Here is a 21,006-nt window from a genome sequence, read left to right as displayed (position 1 = left end):
TATGACCCTTCCCTTTATAGTTATGACACCCCTTGTTTTGCTTCGAGTTCGCGCTCTCCCTAAGGGCAGATTAGGGCTCAGTCCCTTCGAGATTATGTTTCATAGGACATGGCCTATGAATGGTACACCAGTTCTGGCAGGGGAATGGGAGGTAGGCTGTGGCTTTTTATCTCAGTATATGTGCTCTCTGTCTGCTGTTCTCTGTTCTCTCCACAGGTATACTAGAGATTTGCAGCCTCTCCTGCTGAATGCCCCTGTCCACTCCCTGCAACCTGGTGACTCCGTTCTCGTTCGGACCTGGAAGGATGAGCCTCTCCAAGAGAAGTGGAAGGGACCCCACACCGTCCTGCTGGTCTCCCACACAGCAGCAAAGGTCGAGGGACACAAGAACTGGATTCATCACTCCCGTCTGAAGGCAGTGCCCGCTCCTGAACGGTGGACCATCCAGCCTACGGAAAAGGACTACCAGCGACGACCTGGGACTTAAACTGTTATTCAAAAGACAATAAGGTCTGCTGGAAATTCCCTGTGACCTCTTTGGACAGCCACAGCACACTCCCCGCAAAAACTCTGAGCGTTGGTTGTGTTTATTTTCACAGGGCCGGCCTAACCTGGTGGCCTGGTCCCTTTTGTTTTTAGTCTGCCTGCTATTGGTAATTGTTATTTTGTGGGTATTTGGGGAATTGTAATTGTTAGACCCCAGGGTCACCTGCCCAAAATGGAATCAGGTCCAGGGTCTGCCACTGTGTTACTCTTTGCCATCGGGCACTCCTCTCATTGACTCCCGTTTCCCCCCAGGCACATGCGGGATGGAGAGGAATCCCTAAAAACTTAGAAACAAATACGTATAAGGCCCTGGCGGTTTGCTTTGCCCAAGAGTTTAACCTCTCTAACTGCTGCGTATGCTAAGGCCCAGGAAAGGGAACCCACAGTTTTCGATTCCCTTTGGAGTTGGTTGCCTGACCTAGGAGGACTGGGGGGTGGCCTTGTGCGTCTCCTCCTCACAGGTGTGGTACTGTGCCTGGTCACGCTCCTCCTGATTGCTTGTTTTAAGATGCTCCTCCGTAGGATTTGTGCCCCCCCGTTCCCCAGAAATCCCGGCATACCCTCTCATTAATAACCCCAGCTTCATAGCACTCAATCGTATCTTTTCCACAGAATATGAGAAAACTCAGCCAAAAGCTTGTTGAGTATTCTCAAAGGAGGGAGTTGTTAGTGTCACTAGGCATCACCCTAGGTAACTCGGGGGGTTGGAAGACCCGAGAGTCGATGAAGCCCCCCCCTCTAGGCCAAAGTGAATCAAAGCCCCTGCATGTTAAACTTTACTAACCTCACAGGCCAGCAGCTGGGAAGCAGTAGTGATAAGGGAAACCTACATGCTTCTAGCTGAGGGACAAGATTACTTGCAGAAAGAAACAGTGAGAATAAGCTGCACAGCCAAGGTCATGTAATGTAGCCAGAGGGAGAAAGGGGGAGAGGTGGGAATGGAGGAGGGGAGTGAGAAAGGATGGGGGAAGAAGGGAAAGGCTTAGCTGCAAACTGTATAAAAAGACAAAGGCCGCTTATGTTGGTGTGCTTGATTTGAGACGTGCCTGTCTCCTTGCACCACTTTGAGATCTCAAATAAACTTTGATTGCTTCTCCACCCTGAGGTGTTCATTGGCGCGAAGCACACTGGGCAACGGACCCCCGCTGTTGCTGTCCTCTGGCACTCTGTGCCGGCAACAGGGTGATGGGGTAAATCATGCCTTGCCAGAGGGCCCGTCCGCAGGCCGGCGCATGGCCCTGCCCCCTCCAGGGCGGAGTGATGGCAGCGCCTCCGTGGGAACCCTCAGGGCCCAGGGGATGCTGGGCCAGTCGGGGCTGGGCTGCGTGGAGCAGGCTCGGGTGTGTCGGCAGCTGGAGGCAGCTCCTGGTCGCTGCGCCTGCCCCAAATCCATGCTCTGACTTGGCAAAGCAAAGGTGTTAGATGGAGGCGTGTGCTCCCTCCCCTGTGTGCTCTGTAGCCCCTGTGAGAGCCGGACGCTGGTGTTGTGAGGCGGTGTGGCCCTCAGCGCTGCATTCCCTGGGCTGCAGAGTCTGAGTGTCGCTGAGCTCGACATTCTGCGTGGGCACGGGGCCGCTCCGGACACCCTTCACTCTGGGCAGTTCACTTCCATAGTTTTCTTGCAAATCACCCCACGGCTTCCCCAGATCCCTCACCCCAGCTCTAGCCCGGCCTCTGCCTGCTCTGTGAGGGTCACCCCGGGCTCAGCAGGTCCTGGCTGCATGCGAGTCCCTTCGCTGCCGCAGCACCATCTCCTCGTCTCCTGTCTCTGCCTGTCCAGCCCAGCCCGCTCCTCCTCCCCCCAAGCCTGCGCCCCACCCAGGGACAGGGTCATCCAGGGCTCCACAGGTCCAGGAGCTCGGGGAGGATGCAGGAGCAGGGCAGGGACTGATGTGGAGTCAGCAGGGGGCACTTTTTGGGGGCTCACAAGTGGGGGGGACACAGGTGGGGGTAGGTGGCACTGAGCTAAAGCCTTCCCCCCATTCCCCACTGCACTGCTCTGACCCCCTCCCTACACACACCCCACACTGCTCTGACCCCCTTTCCATCCAGCGGTGGGGGAGCCTGGAGCCCCCTCCCTTGGCCTGGTGCAGCAGCGATGGAGAGGAACTGTGGAGCGATGGGGGTATCAGTAGGGGACGGAGGGGAAAGGGCCCAGCTTCTCCACTTCTGTCTCTGCTCCATCAGCGCGTTGGGACCCCCGGAGCAAAGGCCCTTTGAAGACAGTTCACCGAGGGATTGTAGAAAAACAGCACTTTTCAAAACCCAGATCTTGGGCAAAGCTGCAGTCGTTGAACTGGGATTTTCAGAACCCAGTGGTGCTGGGAGGGTCCGTTCCTCTGAATAAGGGTCCTGGTGCCAGAGCGCGGCCTGATGGGGTGAAGGTTGGCCCAGGGGGAAGGGACCCCACCCTGCACCAACCCCCACACCATGAGTGCTGCTCGAGCACCCCCCACACCCATCCCTCTTCATTACCCCCCCACCCCCGGGGATGGGATGATTTAGTTGGGAATTGGTCCTGCTTTGAGCAGGGGGTTGGACTAGATGACCTCCTGAGGTCCCTTCCAACCCTGATATTCTATGATTCTATGACTGTATAGGGGAATCGTCCGGAAGCTTTTCCTTCTTGTGGAAAAACTTCTGCTCTGATTTACTGATCTGCTGCAAATAGCTGAGCGTGTCCCAGGCCTGGTCTACACTACGACCTTAATTCGGATTTATCAGCGTTAATTCGAATTTACACTGCAACCGTCCACACAACGACGCTATTTATTTCGAAATAAAGGGCCCTTTAAATCGATTTCTGTACTCCACCCCGACGAGCAGAGTAGCGCCAAAATCGATTTTAACATTTCGAATTAGGGATAGTGTGGCCGCAATTCGATGGTATTGGCCTCCGGGAGCTATCCCACAGTGCATCATTGTGACCGCTCTGGACAGCAATCTAAACTCGGATGCACTGGCCAGGTAGACAGGAAAAGCCCCGCGAACATTTGAATTTCATTTCCTGTTTGCCCAGCGTGGAGAGCACAGGTGACCACAGATAGCTCATCAGCACAGGTAACCATCGAAAAAGAGCACCAGCATGGACCGTACGGGAGGTACTGGATCTGATCGCTATATGGGGAGAGGATTCAGTGCTTGCAGAACTTCGTTCTAAAAGACGAAATGCCAAAACTTTTGAAAAAATCTCCAAGGGCATGATGGAGAGAGGCCACAATAGGGACTCAGATCAGTGCTGCGTGAAAGTCAAGGAGCTCAGACAAGCCTATCAAAAAACAAAGGAGGCAAACGGTCGCTCTGGGTCAGAGCCGCGGACATGCCGCTTCTACGCCGAGCTGCATGCAATTCTAGGGGGGGCTGCCACCACTACCCCACCTGTGATCGTGGATTCTGGGTCGGGGATAGTCTCATCAGCTACACCTGAGGATTCTGCCGATGGGGGAGAGGAGGAGGAGGAGGAGGAGGAGCTTGCAGAGAGCACACAGCACTCCGTTCTCCCCAACAGCCAGGATCTTTTTCTCAGCCTGACTGAAGTACCCTCCCAACCCTCCCAAGCCAGTATCCAAGACCCTGACCCCATGGAAGGGACCTCAAGTGAGTTTACCTTTTAAAATATAAAACTTGTTTTAAAAGCAAACGGTTTTTAATGATTACTTTGCCCTGAGGACTTGGGATGCATTCGCGGTCAGTTCAGCTACTGGAAAAGTCTGTTAACGTGTCTGGGGATGGAGCGGAAATCCTCCAGGGACATCTCCATGAAGCTCTCCTGGAGGTACTCCAAAAGCCTTGCCACAAGGTTTCTGGGCAGTGCATCCTTATTCCGTCCTCCATGGTAGGACACTTGACCACACCACGCTTGCAGCAAGTAATCTGGTATCATTGCCTGACAAAGCCTGGCAGCATATGGTCCCGGTGTTTGCTGGCATTCAAGCAACATCCATTCTTTATCTTGTTGTGTAATCCTCAGGAGAGTGATATCACTCCTGGTAACCTGGTTGAAATACGGGAACTTAATTAAGGGGACAGAGGTGGCCGTTCCTACTGGGCTGTTTGCCTGTGGTGGAAAATAAATCCTTCCCTGCAGTTAGCCAAGCGCAGATGGGAAATTGGCCCTGAGCTTTTCGCGTTTGGCTAGCAGGGATCTTCCCTGTTACCAGCCACGCGGTGGGGGGAGGGGTACCGTGATCATCCCAGAGAATTTATGGCGGGAGGGGGGCGGCGGCGGGGGGGTGTGGTTAGTTTGGTTGCTGCAGGGATCTTCCCTGATACCAGCCACGCGGTGGGGGGAGGGGTACAGCGATCATCCCAGAGAATTCATGGCGGGAGGGGGGGGGTGGTTAGTTTGTTTTCTGCTGCTGCTGAATGTTAACAGAAAAACCGCAGCACTCTACAGGCTATGCTTGGTATGTGGGAAAGGAGGGCGCAGAAGCTGTAAGACAATGGCTTACCATGGCCGTATGCAAGCCGAATTCTGTTGCCCGGACCTGTGATCTCTAGCAGCAAAGCCACAGGCACTCAGTATTAAGAGGCAAAATGCGACCTTGCACAGAAATCACATGTGCTATGTAATGTGAATAGTGTTGGTCACCGTGAAAGAGTATAAGCATTGTTCTGCAAAATGTATCTTTTTAAACAATTCTCTCTTTTTTCCCCTCCCTACAGCAGCTGCAAATTCCTCAAGCCTCCCTCCTCCATCCCGAAGGCTATCACAGATAAGGCGTCGTAAAAAGAAGACGCGAGACGAGATGTTTGCAGAAATTATGGAATCCAGCCGCAGTGACAGAGCTCATCTGAATGAGTGGAAGGAAACGGTTTCAAAGTATAGGAAAGAAGCCAGTGAACGTGAGGACAGGAGGGACCAACGTGAGGACATGAGGGACCAATGTGAGGACAGGAGGGACCAACGTGAGGAGAGGAGAGACGCTCGAGATGAGAGGTGGCGGCAGGAAGATCAGAGGAGGCAGGATGCAATGCTGGGGCTGCTGCGTGAGCAAACAGACATGCTCCGGCGTCTGGTGGAGCTTCAGGAACGGCTGCAGGAAAACAGAGTGCCACTACAGCCCCTGTACCCCCCTCCCCCCTCCCCATGTTCCATATCCTCCTCACCCAGACGTGTAAGAACGTGGGGGGGAGGCTCCGTACACCTTCCCATTCCACCCCAGTGGACAGCCCAAGCCAAAGGCTGTCATTTTTTTAACCTTTTTTTAGTGGCCTTTTCCTTCCCACCGATCCTCCTCCCAAATCCCACCCGGGTTCCCTCCCTCTTTTTCTAATCTATTAATAAAGAATAAATGATTTTTAAATGATAGTGACTTTATTTGGTTTGAAAGAAAGCTGGGGGAAGGGGGAGGGTGGGTTCCTTACAGAAAATGAGTCAATAAAGGGGGCAGGTTTTCATGAAGGCGAAACAAACAGATATTTCACACTGTAGCCTGGCCAGTCATGAAACTGGTTTTCAAAGCTTCTCTGATGCACAGCGCTTCCTGGTGTGCTCTTCTAATCGCCCTGGTGTCTGGCTGCGCATAATCAGCAGCCAGGCGATTTGCCTCAGCCTCCCACCCCGCCATAAAGGTCTCCCCCTTACTTTCACAGAGATTGTGGAGCACGCAGCAAGCAGAAATAACAATGGGGAGATTTCTTTGACTGAGGTCAGAGCGAGTCAATAATGAACGCCAGCGACCTTTTAAACGGCCAAATGCACATTCTACCACCATTCTGCACTTGCTTAGCCTGTAGTTAAACAGCTCCTGACTCCTGTCCAGGCTGCCTGTGTATGGCTTCATGAGCCATGGCATTAAGGGATAGGCTGGGTCCCCAAGAATAACTATTGGCATTTCAACATCCCCAACAGTTATTTTCTGGTCCGGAAAGTAAGTCCCTTGCTGCAGCCCTTTAAACAGAGTAGTGTTCCTGAAGACGCGAGCGTCATGAACCCTTCCTGCCCAGCCCGCGTTGATGTTGGTGAAACGTCCCTTGTGATCCACAAGTGCTTGCAGCACCATTGAAAAGTACCCCTTGCGGTTTATGTACTCGGTGGCTTGGTGCTCCGGTGCCAAGATAGGGATATGGGTTCCATCTATCACCCCACCACAGTTAGGGAATCCCATTTCAGCAAAACCATCCACTATGGCCTGCACATTTCCCAGAGTCACTAACTTTCGTAGCAGCACCTGAGTGATTGCTTTGGCTACGTGCATCACAGCAGCCCCCACAGCAGATTTGCCCACTCCAAATTGATTCCCGACTGACCGGTAGCTGTCTGGCGTTGCAAGCTTCCACAGGGCTATCGCCACACGCTTCTCAACTGTGAGGGCTGCTCTCATCTTGGTATTCTGGCGTTTCAGGGCAGGGGACAGCAAGTCACAAAGTTCCATGAAAGTGCCCTTACGCATGCGAAAGTTCCGCAGCCACTGGGAATCATCCCACACCTACAACACTATGCGGTCCCACCAGTCTGTGCTTGTTTCCCGGGCCCAGAATCGGCGTTCCATGGATAGAATCTGCCCCATTAACAGCATGATCTCCAAAGCACCGGGGCCCGCAGTTTCACAGAATTCTGTATCCGTGTCCATGTCCATGTCCTCATCATGCTTGTCGCTGCGCTGCCGCCACCGCTGCCTCCTCGCCTTGTTTTTCTGGTCCTGGCTCAGTTTAAACTCCACGAGAACGCGCGAGGTGTTTACAATGTTCATGACTGCTGTTTTGAGCTGAGCGGGCTCCATGCTTCCCGTGGTATGGAGTCTGCAGTGTTCACCCACCCAGGAAAAAAGGCGCGAAATGGTTGTCTGCCGTCCGTTGCTTTCATGCAGGGAGGGAGGGAGGGAGGAGGTGAGGCTGTACCCAGAACCACCTGCGACGATGTTTTTTGTCCCATCAGGCACTGGGATCTCAACCCAGAATTCCAATGGGCGCGGGAGACTGCGGGAACTATGGGATAGCTATGGGATAGCTACCCACAGTGCAACGCTCCAGAAATCGACGCTAGCCCCGGTACTTAGACGCACACCGCCGAATTAATGTGCTTAGTGTGGCCGCATACATTTCGACTTTATACAACCTGTTTTCCAAATTCGAATTATATAAATTCGGATTACTCCCGTAGTGTAGACATACCCCCAAACTCAGCTGCAGAGCATCCGGGGGGCAGATACAGGGTCCCTGCGCAGGGCCGGGGGAGTGAAGCACAGAGCACGGGCAATAGCTAATGGGTGTGTAGCTTGGACACCCAAGGGCAGCTCAGTGGGTGAGGCAGCTGCCTCTGCACCACCCCCCAAATGGAGAGCAGGGGAAGCGGAGAGTAACAGCTGCTCACTGTACTATACAGCAACGTCGTAGCCGTGTCGGTCCCAGAATACTGGAGAGATGAAGTGAGGGAGGTAACAGATTTTATTGGACCAGCCTCTGCTGGTGAGAGAGACACACTTTGGAGTTTACATGGCCCTCATCTTCAGGTCCAACCTGTGCAGCTTGATAGCTCGTCTCTCTGACCAGCAGAAGCTGGGTCAATAAGAGATGTTACCTCACCCACCCGGCCTCTCTCACTGTTCTATAGACTCTCCTCCGCAGCTTTAAACCTTTTATGTAGGGAGGGTAAATAACAGATTTGTCATATGGGGAAACTGAGGCACAACCTTGCCCAAGGTCAGCAATGGTATTAGAACACAGGTTGCTAGCCTCCAAGTCTAGCACCATCTCCACTAACCCACTCAAGGGGTCATCGCTTTCTCCCAGGGCATCGAATCCCCCTGCCCCCAGTTCATAATAATTAAATGGCAAAGAAGTTGGGGACCCACTGGGGTCAGCTGTGCCACTGGGTGGATGCAGGGGCTCCTTGCCATGGGGACTGTCAGCAGTGAGGTGGGAGAGGAGGGTGGCGGGTAAGTGAACGTAGAGTGATGGTCTCGTGTAACCAAGGTTGAAGGGGCTGCAAAGGGTGGAAGGAGCTGTCACATTCAACAGCTGTGGTTGTCTTTCTGTGGCGCAGGCAAAGGGTTTGTGTGTAGGGAACTGCTGGTCAGTGCCAGGTGAGGACGTGGTGCAGACTCACTGGGGCATCGCTGCAAGAGGGCAGAGTTTCGGTGGCGTGGGCGCTTCACTTCCCTCCGTGCTGCCTGGTGCTCACCAGTTTGAGTTTTGCTGAATTTGACATCCTGAAAGGGCATGAACTGTTGCTGGACAACCTTAACTCTGCGCTAAAAAAACTTTTTGCTATTTGATTTCCCAGCTTTTGGACCAGAAAGAGAAAAGTTGTTGATTGGAGCTAGTGGTCCCACGGGTTGTTGTAATTATCATGTAGGCAGTTCAGACACCCCTGCGGACAGGCAATGACAACGCCGAGCTCTTACAGAGTACTTTTCAGCTGTAGCTCTCAATCAGAGGAAACATCATTATTCACCTAGTTACGATGTGGAAACTGAGGCACAGGATCATTCAGCAGGCCAGTGACAGCATCCCAGGCTTTCTGAGTCCCCGTGTGCTGTTCTTTCCACTAGGTCACACTGCTGCTGTGAGGCACTGTGATTCCTAAATACCCTCCCCCCATCCTCTGTACACATTATGGTAGCAGTCTGAGGATAACAATCATGCTTTAAAACAGTTGGAACCTGTAATTGCTAATAGAGCCAGTAAGAGAAATCTCCAATGTGATCCATGTCCCAAGAAGGCAACAGTTTTATTACATGGTAGTTACAATCACTTTATGTCGGCAGTTCCAGTTCAGCCCCCTCCCCCCGTCCCATTAAACCATTTGTTTTTGGGAAGCCAGGTGTGCCTCCCAAAATGCTGGGAGAATCTGTGAACTTTAAGACAAGCTGTTTGGGACGATGTCTCAGGAACTTCTTGCTCAAATGACCTCAGATTTGGCTCTTTAGCCTTGCCCCACACCCCCCGGAGGCAGGGCAAAGTTCTGGACAATCTGGATGTGCATGTGGATTTTGCAACACTTAGAAAAAAAAAACCTTTAAACAGAAAGACATCTCCGGCATCACCGGGGCAGGGCTGGTGCAGTGGCGCTGCACTACGATACTGATGAAATTAACTAGCAGCAACTGCTTTGCTCTCTGCAGATCCCCGGCCCAGGGTCAGCCTGGAGGCATGGGAGTGACATGACCCATTCAGCATGGTGAGGTGTTGTCAGAGGAAGGAGAACGCCCCCCTGGAGGTGAACACCAGATACCAGAGCCCTGAGACACTCTGTTCATCTCCATGGGTGGTCCCCCTCCCCCACCCCAGTCCTAGAGAGCCTGTGAGATGCACTGAGTACAACCCATCCTCAGCTCCTCACCCCCGGGTCAGCTGTGTGTTCTCGGGGCATGATACTAGGGTGGCTGTTCTTGGCTCCCTACAGAGGGGTGGGGCTCCCCCACACACTGGTCTTCATGGGGGGGGCAAGGAGAGGAGCTCAGACACCCCAAGAAGGGCAAATCACCCAGAACCTGCTCACATGAGCAAGGAGGAAAAGGAGGCACTGGCCCTCCAGAGCCTGCAACACAAATGGGGTGCAGGGAGTGGGGCTCAGACCCCCCCCAGGGGGACAGGGGCTCCCCACATCCAAGCACACACACAAAGGTAGGGAGAGGGGAATCAGACCCCACCTCCAGATCCTGACACACACAGGGGACGGAGAATGTGGGGCTGACAGCACCTATTCTCCTCCAGTCCCTCAAACCATGTCCACTTCCCAGTGCCCCACTCCACCTGACCCCCCACCCACAATCCCCGCTCCTCTTGCTGCCCCCCCGAATCCTTCCTTATTCCAACTTACTCTTCCACCCCTAATCACCCACCCCTCCCAGTGGGGATTTGCACCTGTAATTTATTCTCTGTTCAAAACTCCGTTTAACACTACCTGGATATTCAGCTGTGGTCAGATTTCATTTCCACTGTGGCAGAGGCAGAGCGTAGCAAGATGCCCCCTTGTTTAATTTCCAATTTCTGCCTCGGGTTGGGTTTGAACTCAGGGTGCTAATTCTGTGTTGCACAGATCCAGAGGCTGCTATAGTCCATGCTGACCTAATCACGCACAGTGCAAAGTGTTCCATGCATGAGCCTTAAAACTGCTCACCACGCGACTAACTGGAGACCCAAACTTTGGCTAATGACACTAGAATTAGATTTCTCCCCAGAGGTGCCGTGCTCTCAGTTGGGAGTGAGCCTCAAGCGGCTGAGACCCCGGCACGATGGTCTGGGCCCCGGCTTCATCTCTAGCCGCATGCAAAAAAAAAAAAAAAAATTGCCAAAAAAGTCAACTTTAAGCCAAGCTGTTTTTTTCAGAGGGGCTGTAACTTGAGGACCCCTTGACCGAAGGGGACCAAATGTGGATCAGAAGCCGAACCCCCTGCCCCCATGAGACACACCGAGTTTCAAGGCAATCTGAGTAATCGTGCGGATTTTAGAATAATTAGAGTCGAGCTTTAGATAGAAAGCTGGTCTGAGCCTTCATGACAGCAGAGTGCCTCGTTTGTCTGTTCCTCGATCTCTCTGCTTCCCTCACAGGCTCAGTCTCCCTCCGCTGCACCTTCCCCTTTATTTACAAGGGGAGATCGTACTCCTCGTGCACCACGGATGTACGAAGGGACAAGAAGCTCTGGTGTGCAACCACCGGCAGCTACACCAAGGACGGCTGGTGGAGGTTCTGCTCTCCCATGGGTGAGGCCTAGCTGCCTTCGCTTCTCGCTCCGTTTGTTCCGCTGGGCCCTAACGCCAGGGAAGCCGTTCCACTAGCTGCAAGGAAACGTCCCGGCTCCAAATCCACTGGCCAGGCTTTTCTGAGACCATAACTTCCAGCTGGAGCGAGGTGCCTTGGGAAACGCCCCTGCCTCTGTGAGCCTGAAGACCTTTGACAATTTAGCCCCGGGCAACTAAGGCCCGGGTATTCAAAGGTATTTAGCAATTGTTACCTCAGTGTTCCAAAGCCAACTGATTTAAGATCCTAACTGTCATTTCCAAAAAGCATTTTGACATTGACGATGTGATTTTGGTCTACTGAGTGCCTCAATCCCTTTGGAAGAGATTTAGTCTCGCACCTCAGTCGGGTTTGCAATGCTGAGTGCAGCAGCGCCTGATTACCTGTAAAACTCTGGGCCTAAATTATTTGGAGAATGGGACATAGGCACCTAAGACGCTGTGGGTATGTCTACCCAGCAAAAACAAACAAAAACACAAAACCCTGCAGCAGCAAGTCTCAGAACCCGGGTCAACTGACTCAACGACTTCCTTGTAAGCCTGGGTAAGTCATTTCCCCATCTTGTGCCTCCGTTTCCCCTCCCACCCTTTGTCTGTCTCACTCAGCTATTTTGACTGTGAGCTCTCTGAGGCATTGACTGTCTCTCCCTGTGGGTCTGGGCAGCGCCTGGCACAGTGGGTTTCCTGGTGGACAGTTTAGTTGCTGAAAAAAAGCAGCGTCAGCTGACCTAAAACTATTCACGATTTTGCGTCTAGCTCCCAAGAATGACTCTTGCCGAGGCTGTGGGAGACTCGAGGCCGCGCTCTGGTTATTTCATTCCCATTGGCTTTTTCCACCTTTTTCAGGCGGCCGAAAAATCTGAAACACGTTGGTTTGGGTTCAACCCAGAATGAAACTTTTGCAAAACATTTTCAGAACTGCCAGCGAACCGAAAAGCCATTGTCAGCCCCGTGGGGGGGGAGAGGGAGGAGAGTAACAATAAATCCTGAGATCAGCATGTGGGTCTGACTCCATTGTAGTCAGGGGTGCCTGCAAACTGATTCTAGAGTCAGCATCTGGCCCCTTGTGCTGAGCGGCAGTTAAATCCCTGGGGTAGATAATCTGCGCTAACAAACCTGATCAAAGCCAGCGGGCACAGGACAGAGGGGACTTGGGGGTCAGATCAATTCTTAAATGAGACTGGAGAACTCCCTGTGAGTGGCAGCGTAGCTGTGTCTGGGGATCGAGCTGGTTCCTTCCCCCACCCCCATGTTACCTAGGGCCAGATCCTCAGCTGGTGTAAATTGGCATCACTCCGTGGGTTTCACTGGATCTGCGCTGCTTTACGTAGGGTTACCATTTGTCCGGATTCCCCCGGACATGTCCGGCTTTTTTCAGTTAAAAATAGCGTCCGGGGGGAATTTGTCAATGTCCGGATTTCCCCCCATGCAGAGCGTGCACGGCTTACAGGGCAGCCGGCCAGATGGTGCCACTCGCACGGGACTCCAGCAGCCAAAGCCCTTCCTCCACTTCCCCCCTCCTCTCTCCTGCAGCTTGACACCACTCCCCTCCTCTCCCTCCCTCCCCCCGCCCTGCATTCACAGATCGCCGGCCGTCGCCTCGGCCTCCGGCAGTCTGGAGCTCCGACCCTGCTCCCCTCCCCCGCTGCCGAGCGCGCTGCTCTGCAGCACAGTAAGGGGGGGCCGGGGGTCAGAGAAGCGGCAGGGAGGTTCTGGGGGAGGGGTGGTCAAGAGACAGGGAGCAGGGGGGAGGGTTGGATGGATCAGGAGTTCGGGGGGGGCTGTCTGGGGGTTGGGGGTGTAAGGTTTTGGGCAGAGTACAGGTGGGGGAGTCTCAGGAGGGGGCAGTTAGGGGACAAGGAACAGGGAGGCTTAGGTAGGGGCTGGGGTTCTGGAGGGCAGTTAGGAGCAGGGGTCCCAGGAGGGGGCAGTCAGGGGACAAGGAGCGGGGGGGGTGTTTGGGAGTTCTCGGGGGGGCTGTCAGGGGGCAGGAGTGGGGAGAGGGATCGGAGCAGTCAGGGGACAGGGAGCAGAGGGGTTTAGATGGGTCAGGAGTTTTGGGGGGGGGGCTGTCAGGGTGTGGGGAGTGGTTGGATGGGGCGTGGGAGTCCCAGGGGTCTGTCTGGGGGTGGGGTGTGGATAAGGGTTGGGGCAGTCAGGGGACAGGTAGGGGGTAGAGTCCTAGGGGGCCAATTAGGGTGGGGGGAAGGTCTCAGGAGGGGGCAGTCAGGGGACAAGGAGCAGGGAGGCTTAGGTAGGGGGTGGAGTCCTGGGGGGCAGTTAGGGGCAGGGGTCCCAGGAGGGGGCAGTCAGGGGACAAGGCGTGGGGGGGAGGGTTGGGAGTTCTGAGGGGGCAGGAAGTGGGAGGGAGTGGAAGGGGCAGGGGCGGGGCTAGGGCAGGACAGGGGCGGGGCTAGGGCGGGGCTCCTCCCGTCCTCTTTTTTGATTGTTGAAATATGGTAACCCTACTTTACGCCAGTTGGGATCTGGCCCCATTTGCTCCAGTGGAGCGGGGCTGATTGACACCATTTCTGATCATCACTTGCCTTGCCCTGTTCTCTCCCCGTTTCACTCTCAGGTCCAGACTCTCTGCCCAGCACCTTCCCCTTTAAGCACAAGGGGAAATCGTACTGGGCCTGCAACCAGGGACGGAAGCACCGACAAGCGGCTCTGGTGCGCGACCACCAGCGACTACGACAAGGACGGCAAATGGAAGTTCTGCACCCGGAAGGGTGAGTCCTTGTGTCTGTGCCGTGCTAACTAGAGCAGGTCGCAACTGAGAACGCCCAGACTCAGGACAGATCGCCAGAGAACGGGGCAAACACCCCCAGACTGGTGGCTAGTCTCTCAGATTCACCAAGCCAGGAATAACGGAGCATGCCTGGATCACTAGGCTAGTTCTACCACAGAATACAGACAATCCCCTTGACATTCCAGCCCCTGTTTATCACCCAGGCAAGCTGGACTTTATGGTGTAAGGTTATTAAAACCCCAAACACCATACAATAGGTTCTTCTAACCCCAAGGGGTCAGTCACTTACCACAGGTCACTGGATACGTCAGGATCTCACCAAGAACAACACAGGCAGCCAACCCTTAGTAAACTAACTCAAGATTTATAAATTAAGAAAAAGAAATGTTATTAAAAGGTTAAAAACCAATAAAACACATGACAGTGGGATCAGAATAGATGAGTCCAGCTGTCAGCAGAGATGCAACGTCTGCTAATTCCCAGTATGTCTCTTAGAGTCCCTCCATGCATCTTGCAGGGCAGCCCAAAATGATTATTTGGGGGATCTCAGTCCAGTGGCTCAAACTCTCCCTATGTAGGTCAGCTGTGATGGCAGGATGGTGCCCAGGGCTTCTCTTTTATAGCTGAAGCAGGCCAGCAAGCTGACTGTCATCACCCCCACATGGGAACTGGCTTTGATGAAGAAGGCAGCAATACAGACAGCTTGGGTTCCCATTGGTCAATGTCATGACCCTTGCTAGTGTTCAATCCAATTCATGCAGCAATTCAAACGACAACGCTGGTTTACAGGTGGGTTTTCAATGTAAATCACATGTTTTGGATAGATCAAGACAGAGGTTCTCAACCTACTTACCGTTGCAGGTCTCATATGCAACTCTCTGTGGGTTATGTGGGCTGCAACCACACAATATATATACCACCTGAATGGCCCTGAGGATGTCACATGGGCCGCAGCTGTGTGCTGAGTGGGCCGCAAGCGAACCACAGGCCGCAGGCTGAGAACCACCGGAAGACAATAACATCCTCATTCTAGTAAACTTCATCTAACTGATAAGTGCAGGCCTTTGATCTAATGGTGATTGAGTGAACATTGCATACGTAATGTAGCGGTAACTGCAGAGTGACATCAGGGTATGTTACACAGGAAGTCGGAGAATACAGAAAAATATAATTAGCACCTACGCTTGATTCTTATCAGCACAGATGAATGGGCTGGATTACACCACAGTGCCTCTTGGCCTGCCTTTAAGGGTTACACACACCGGTGAATCAGCCTGTTAACTTTATCCTGAGCTGGTTTGCCTGGGAATTGGTCCTGCTTTGAGCAGGGGGTTGGACTAGATGACCTCTTGAGGTCCCTTCCAACTCTGATATTCTATGATTCTATGATTCTATGATAAACAGAGTCGCCTCTCCCCTCTTCTGTCCTCTGGCCCCCTCTGGCTGGAACCAACTGGTTAGGTCACTGGGGTCCTCTCTTCGGGGTCCTCTCTTTACAGCCCATTGTCCTCCCACTGGCCAGAACCAGCTGTGATTCCTGAGCTGGGCCTCTGGGTCACCAGGTCGTCATGTCACCAGTCGCTGGGGTCTCCATTCTCCAGCCCATTGGCTGGGGTCCCAAGTTCCGTCGCTGGTCCTCTGTTATGACAAACTCCCTCTCCCATCACCTCGTTAAACCAGTAACACCCAGGGAAACTGAGTCCCACCCCCTCTGCATGCAAACCATTGGAAAAACAAGAAAATCCCCCACTTTGTCACACCTGGGTCAGTCACGTCACCGTCCCATGCCTCAGTTTCCCCTCCCACGCCTTGTCTATCTCATCTGTTTTTATTTTAATTTATCTGAGGCATCCCATATTTTTCCACTGGCACAACGGGGCCCCGATCTCGGCTGGGGTCAGTGCAGCACCCGGCACAGTGAGGCCCCACTCTCAGTTGGGGTCATTCTAATAATAAATCCTGAGATGAGGGTCTGAGGCTGATTCCAGCTACAGTCATTGGCATGACTCCAAATCGACTCTGGAGTAACCACAGTCCGGATCTGGTCCCTTGGTCCAAGATGCAGTTATATCCCTTAGCATTTCTAGTGTACATAATCTGCAATAACGAACCAGATCAGAGCAAGCACATAAAGAACAGGGGTGAATTTGGACATCAGACCAGTTTCTAAGTGGGAACAAAGACCCCCCTGTCCATGCCGGTGTAGCTGACTACTAGATTCGCCACTGGTGCAAATTGGCATCGCTCCGCGGCTTCAGCGGATCTGTGCTGATTTACAGCAGCTCGGAATCTGGCCTTTTAATTCAAATGAAGCCAGGTCAATTTATACCTGCTGGGGATTCTGGCCTAGTGACTCCAGGGAAGCAAGGCAGAATTACACCACCTGGGGATCTGGTCCATTGACTCCAATGGCGTGGTGCCCATTTATATCGCTCATGGTTGTGATTTATCTTTCTCGATCTCTCCCCGTTTCACTTTCCATCTCAGTCTCTCCCCCCTGCGCCGTCCCCTTTATTTACAAGGGGAAATCGTACTCGGCCTGCACCCAGGATGGGACCAGAAGCAGGTTGCGCTGGTGCGCGACCACCATGAGCTATGACACGGACGGCAGGTGGAGGTACTGCAGCGTGACGGGTTAGTCCTGGCAGGCTTCGCCTCTTACACCCTTCCCCTGCGCGGCACAGCGGCCATTCGGCTCGGCCAGGGAAACAGCCCCCACTCGCTGCAAGGGAACAACCCAGCTTCAAATCCGCTGGGCAAACTTTTCTGAGACACCAGTTAATTCCCTCCTAGGAGCGTTTGATTTAACGATCGATCGGTCGCCCTCCCTCTTGCCACTGCTCCTTCATGTGCAAAAATCCGCACTGGCTCAGGCCAGTGACACAACGGTGCTCTCACAATGCCACACACTCATCTCCCGAAAACACACACACATGCACGCGGGGCGGGAACGAGAGAGGACACGTGCTGCGATGACGTGTGCTATAAGACAGCGTTAAAATATTGAGAAATAAGGCCCTGGGAGACCAGTAGACAAAGGCAGAGCCAGAGGCTAGAAGTTGAAGCTAAACAAATTCAGACTGGAAATAAAATGCCATTGCAGCAGGGGGACCGGACCCTGAGTCTCCCCTGGGGGTGCTCTAACCACAAGGCTACACAGCCCTCCTTCCCCCTGGTTTAGTCCATTCTCGCTCACACAGGGGGGGATTGGACCTGGGTCTCCCACGTCCCAGGTGAGCGCTCGAAACCCAGGGCTAAACGTTATGAGGGAGACACCCCCCCACCGCCTTCTCCAGCTGGGCTCTGAATGGGGCCAAAGCCCAAAGCTCCCAGCACACCCAGCGGATTGGGCCTGAGGGCAAATCGGCCTGGGGCTGGCCCATCTCCCACTGGGGCTGGGGGGGACAGGCAGCCGGGCGCCTGGAGGGAGGCAGCATGTGCAGGCCCAGAGGCAGCCGGGAGCGCCTGGGCAGCCTTCACAGTGCAGACGCTGGGGGCGAGCGAGGCCAGGCGCCTACGCCGGTAGGAGGCAGCTGCAGGGGGAGGGGGGACGGGCGCGGTGACACCTAACACTGGGGTTTAAGTGCCCACGTCCCTCTGTGGATCTGGGCCAACGGCCCCTTCCGGCCTTCAAATCTAGGGCTCCATAAAGGCTTCGTCTACATGGGTTAAACTTGGCCACTTCTGTGTCTCTGCAGCACAATGGGGTGCTGGGCCATGGCTGGGGCACCTGGTGCTACCGTAATACCCATTGTGAGTCTCTGCTTGCTGGGAGTGGCGCTCTATCCCCCTCTAGTGGTGGCTAGGCCCCCTACAGAATGATGAGCCTGCTATTGCCTTGGCTAAGAGACAAGTGTCTTTCAGCTCATGTGGTAGAAGATCCCAGGTTTGATCCCTGCTGCCAACACCCTTGGGTGGGTCAGTGTTACACCCTAATATATAATGTACAGTGCCTAGCACAATGGGGTCCTGGGCCAGGAGTGGGACTCCCAGTACTACCGTAATACACCTGCTCAGTAATGTACAGCACCTAGCACAATGGGGTCCTGGCTATGATTGGGGTGCCTAGTGCTACTGTAATACCCCAATAAATAATGTACGGCTATTATTATTCCAGAAAGGGAAAGGTGTTTTCACCCCAAATTCATGCTGACAGAACCTCTCCTCCCAGCCCTGTGTGTCGTGTAGGAGCTACACGTTGGGTGGGAGGTATTTTAGGGACGTTTCTGAGAGTTTGTACTGATCGGGAGGGTGAGTTTCCCGGGATTCTGCTGCTCAGCCATGGAGGCACTTTTGAATCTCTCGCCCTAGGCTGGTCCAAGCCTCCCTATCTCTGCCTGCGAAAACTTCCTGCCTGTAGACCCAACGGCTGCAGCCTCCTTGGGGAACAACTACACTGCCTGCATTTTGGAAGAGAGACCGGAGCGGAGGGTGTGGGAGAGAGGACTGGGGTGGGCTGGAGGGCGAGGCAGGGGAAGACCCCCCATCTTCACGGACTGGGGAATGTTGGGATACTCAGGGGTTGGGTTTTTTAAGTTATGTCAGCCCATGTCTCTGTGCACTGCGCTGTGAGGAGCCACTATCCACGCTGCGCGGTGGAGAGGGAATGATGCGCGGAGGTGACCCAGGGAAACTGACCAACCGCGACCGTGCCAGAGATATCTGCCAGGCACAGGATGTAGGTGATGATGTGCAGGTGCTGAGCTGCCAAAGCATTAAGAGTCCAATGAAGGACAGAGCCCATTTGCCTCGGCTCCGGTCTGTGACTTTGCGTTCTGTGGCTGAGTTCTTAGCAGGGCCTCCTGGATCCAAGATCCCGCCGCCGCAGAACTGTGCTCTGGACTCTCAGCATCTGCAGAGAGCCTGGAACCATGGCTCTGAAGGGGGAGGGGGACTGCCCCATCCATCTAAAGGGCAATTGACTCTGAAACCTAATGATGGCAGTTGAAATTGAAGCAGAAGGGATAAAATAAACTCTCCCCCAGCACAGCTCCTTCACAGCCAATGAACAGAACATGTCCTTAGCAGAAAAACCCTCTGATTCCTCTCCTAGCTGAGTTGAAATCTCCCCCTGGCCATGGTACCAGTCAGTGTTTCTGTCTCTCGCAGATTACGACAATGGAGAAGTGTGTGTTTTCCCTTTCACCTACAAGGGCAAATGCTTCTCTGCTTGTACCAAGTTTGACAATCTCTTCGGGAGGTTCTGGTGTGCCACCACTGACAGCTACTGCATGGACCACCAGTGGGTTTTCTGTCCTGACTGAGGAGGGAGAAGAAGGAGCCAAAGAGACGGGCAGTGCCAGAGCCGTTGATGTCCCACGACACCACTTCAACGGAGGGAGCTCCTGGATAAAAACCCAGGCCAAGAGTCTCAGAAGCGAGGAGTGATTTTGGGGGCCCATCTGGAGATGCCTTCAAGCTCAGCGCTTGTGGAAGATCAGGCTCCATTTAAGGTGCTGAGTAGCTGCCCCTTTAAGGCAACACAACATGGGTGCCCAAAATCCTAACGCTGGCTTGCAAATCCTGAGACCCGTCCAGGGCTGTTTTGTCTGATCAGCACGTCACTCTAGCTGGGGGTGGCCGGCCTGGTGCGTTTCCCACTTTTGGCTGCCCTTGAAAATAAAGGCTCTTTCTGGGCAGTGTCTTTGCTTCATTTCTACCCAGGGCAGCCTCTGTTCACCATCTCAGCAGGCCCTGCCTTCCTTCCGCCCAGGGGTCACAGAGCCATGGGCACGGGGCAGTCCCTGCTCAGTAACAAGGGGCAATGGTGTCTGCAAGGGGATCGCTCTGGGCACCAGGGTTTCAAGCCGCAGCAACACCCAAACAGAAAATGAGTCCGATTAAGTCTGAAGAAACAAACTTCCAGGCCGAGCTGTGAGCGCCTGGCCTTTTGCCTGAGGAGGAGAAATGGATGTGTTGAGGAGCTTCTTGGTGTGATCTTGTTCATTTCCCAAAGTGTGCCACATCCCATTTCCCTGACCCCAAGGAAAGAAATGGCAGCAGGCAGCTTCCTGGCTGTGAAATCCCCACGCCTGCGCCTCCAGCGAGCTCTGTGCCCAAGCAGCTCTGTCTCGGTAACAACCCTGGGCCTGGCACCTGCTGCAGTTGAGGGGCAGCGTTAGGGCCAGCGGCTGCAGTGCAGCAGCCCAGGATGCCGTCCTTGGCGGAGAGAGAGATAGTGAGAGGGCAGCTGGTGCTGGGGAGGGGGATCAGGATCCCCCACAAGGGGCAGTGGGCAGGCGGGTAGAGGAGAAGGAGGTGAAAAGAGGCAGCATGCGGGTGAAAAGGGGGTTTGCTGAGGAAGCTGGATAGTGAAGGGCCATGTGCCAGGAGCCCGGCCGCGAGGGACTCAGCCCACGAGCATTGAGGTTGCCTGCTGGGGCACCAGCAGAGGGACCCAGCCTGGGAGCTGGGGAAGCAGCTGTGGGGGAGGCACTGTCGGTGGCAGGGGAGGGGTGCGCTCAGTGCATTATGGGAGCCAGGGAGTGGAGGGACGAAGCCGGACGTTGCAGCTGGGGGGCAGAGGAGCCGATTCCCCCTGGGGCAGCGGGGCGGAGAGCCTGAAGAACGTTGTTGACGAGGGGGGTCCACTTGGCTCTTTCCCGGACCAAGGGCTGGCTGGTCCTTGGGCTCCGTGACTCCTCAGGTGCGGCTGGTCTGTGGCTGCTCCGTCCACGTGCCTGGGCTTTCCCTGAAGGACGTGGGAAATGGACAGTTTGCTCCACTGTGTCCTCTCCACTCTGCCCCTGCGTGCCGTGGGCAGAACCGGGGGCACTGTGCCCACAGCTCACCCCTTGGGGGGCAAGGCCGACTGGAGGAGCCTTGGGGTTGTACCATGGCTCAGCTCAGCTGGGGCCGCTCAGCTGGGGCCACTCAGAGCAGCGCCCGGGTTTCCTGGGTCCGGCTGCCTTAAGGTGACCAGATAGCAAATGTAAAAAATCGGGACGGGGGTGGGGGGTAATAGGAGCCTATATAAGAAAAAGACCCAAAAATTGGGACTGTCCCTATAAAATCAGGACATC

General features: G+C 54.2%; 1 protein-coding gene across 1 annotated transcript; it reads left to right on the top strand.

Annotated features, from left to right (window-relative positions):
* Nucleotides 1–1,778: 1,778 nt before the first annotated feature.
* Nucleotides 1,779–19,248, top strand: LOC128826332 (epididymal sperm-binding protein 1-like). Its single transcript, XM_054009581.1, has 5 exons — nt 1,779–1,914; nt 11,044–11,196; nt 13,830–13,964; nt 16,472–16,618; nt 19,094–19,248. The coding sequence occupies exons 1-5, from the start codon at nt 1,779–1,781 to the stop codon at nt 19,246–19,248; spliced, it is 726 nt and encodes a 241-aa protein (XP_053865556.1).
* The last annotated feature ends 1,758 nt before the right edge of the window (nt 19,249–21,006 follow it).

This window comes from Malaclemys terrapin, chromosome 20 (assembly GCF_027887155.1).
Source record: "Malaclemys terrapin pileata isolate rMalTer1 chromosome 20, rMalTer1.hap1, whole genome shotgun sequence".
NCBI lineage: Eukaryota > Metazoa > Chordata > Testudines > Emydidae > Malaclemys > Malaclemys terrapin.
The sequence above is the reverse complement of the archived record's forward strand: the minus strand, read 5'-3'. Positions and strand labels throughout refer to the sequence as shown.

Excerpts from the sequence above, each read along its gene's own strand:
- LOC128826332 (XM_054009581.1), top strand. The coding sequence starts at position 1,779 with ATGGCCCTGCCCCCTCCAGGGCGGAGTGATGGCAGCGCCTCCGTGGGA. Across the intron at positions 11,197-13,829 it reads GAGGTTCTGCTCTCCCATGG|CACCTTCCCCTTTAAGCACA; the intron begins GTGAGGCCTAGC and ends CTCTCTGCCCAG. Across the intron at positions 13,965-16,471 it reads GAAGTTCTGCACCCGGAAGG|TCTCTCCCCCCTGCGCCGTC; the intron begins GTGAGTCCTTGT and ends TTTCCATCTCAG.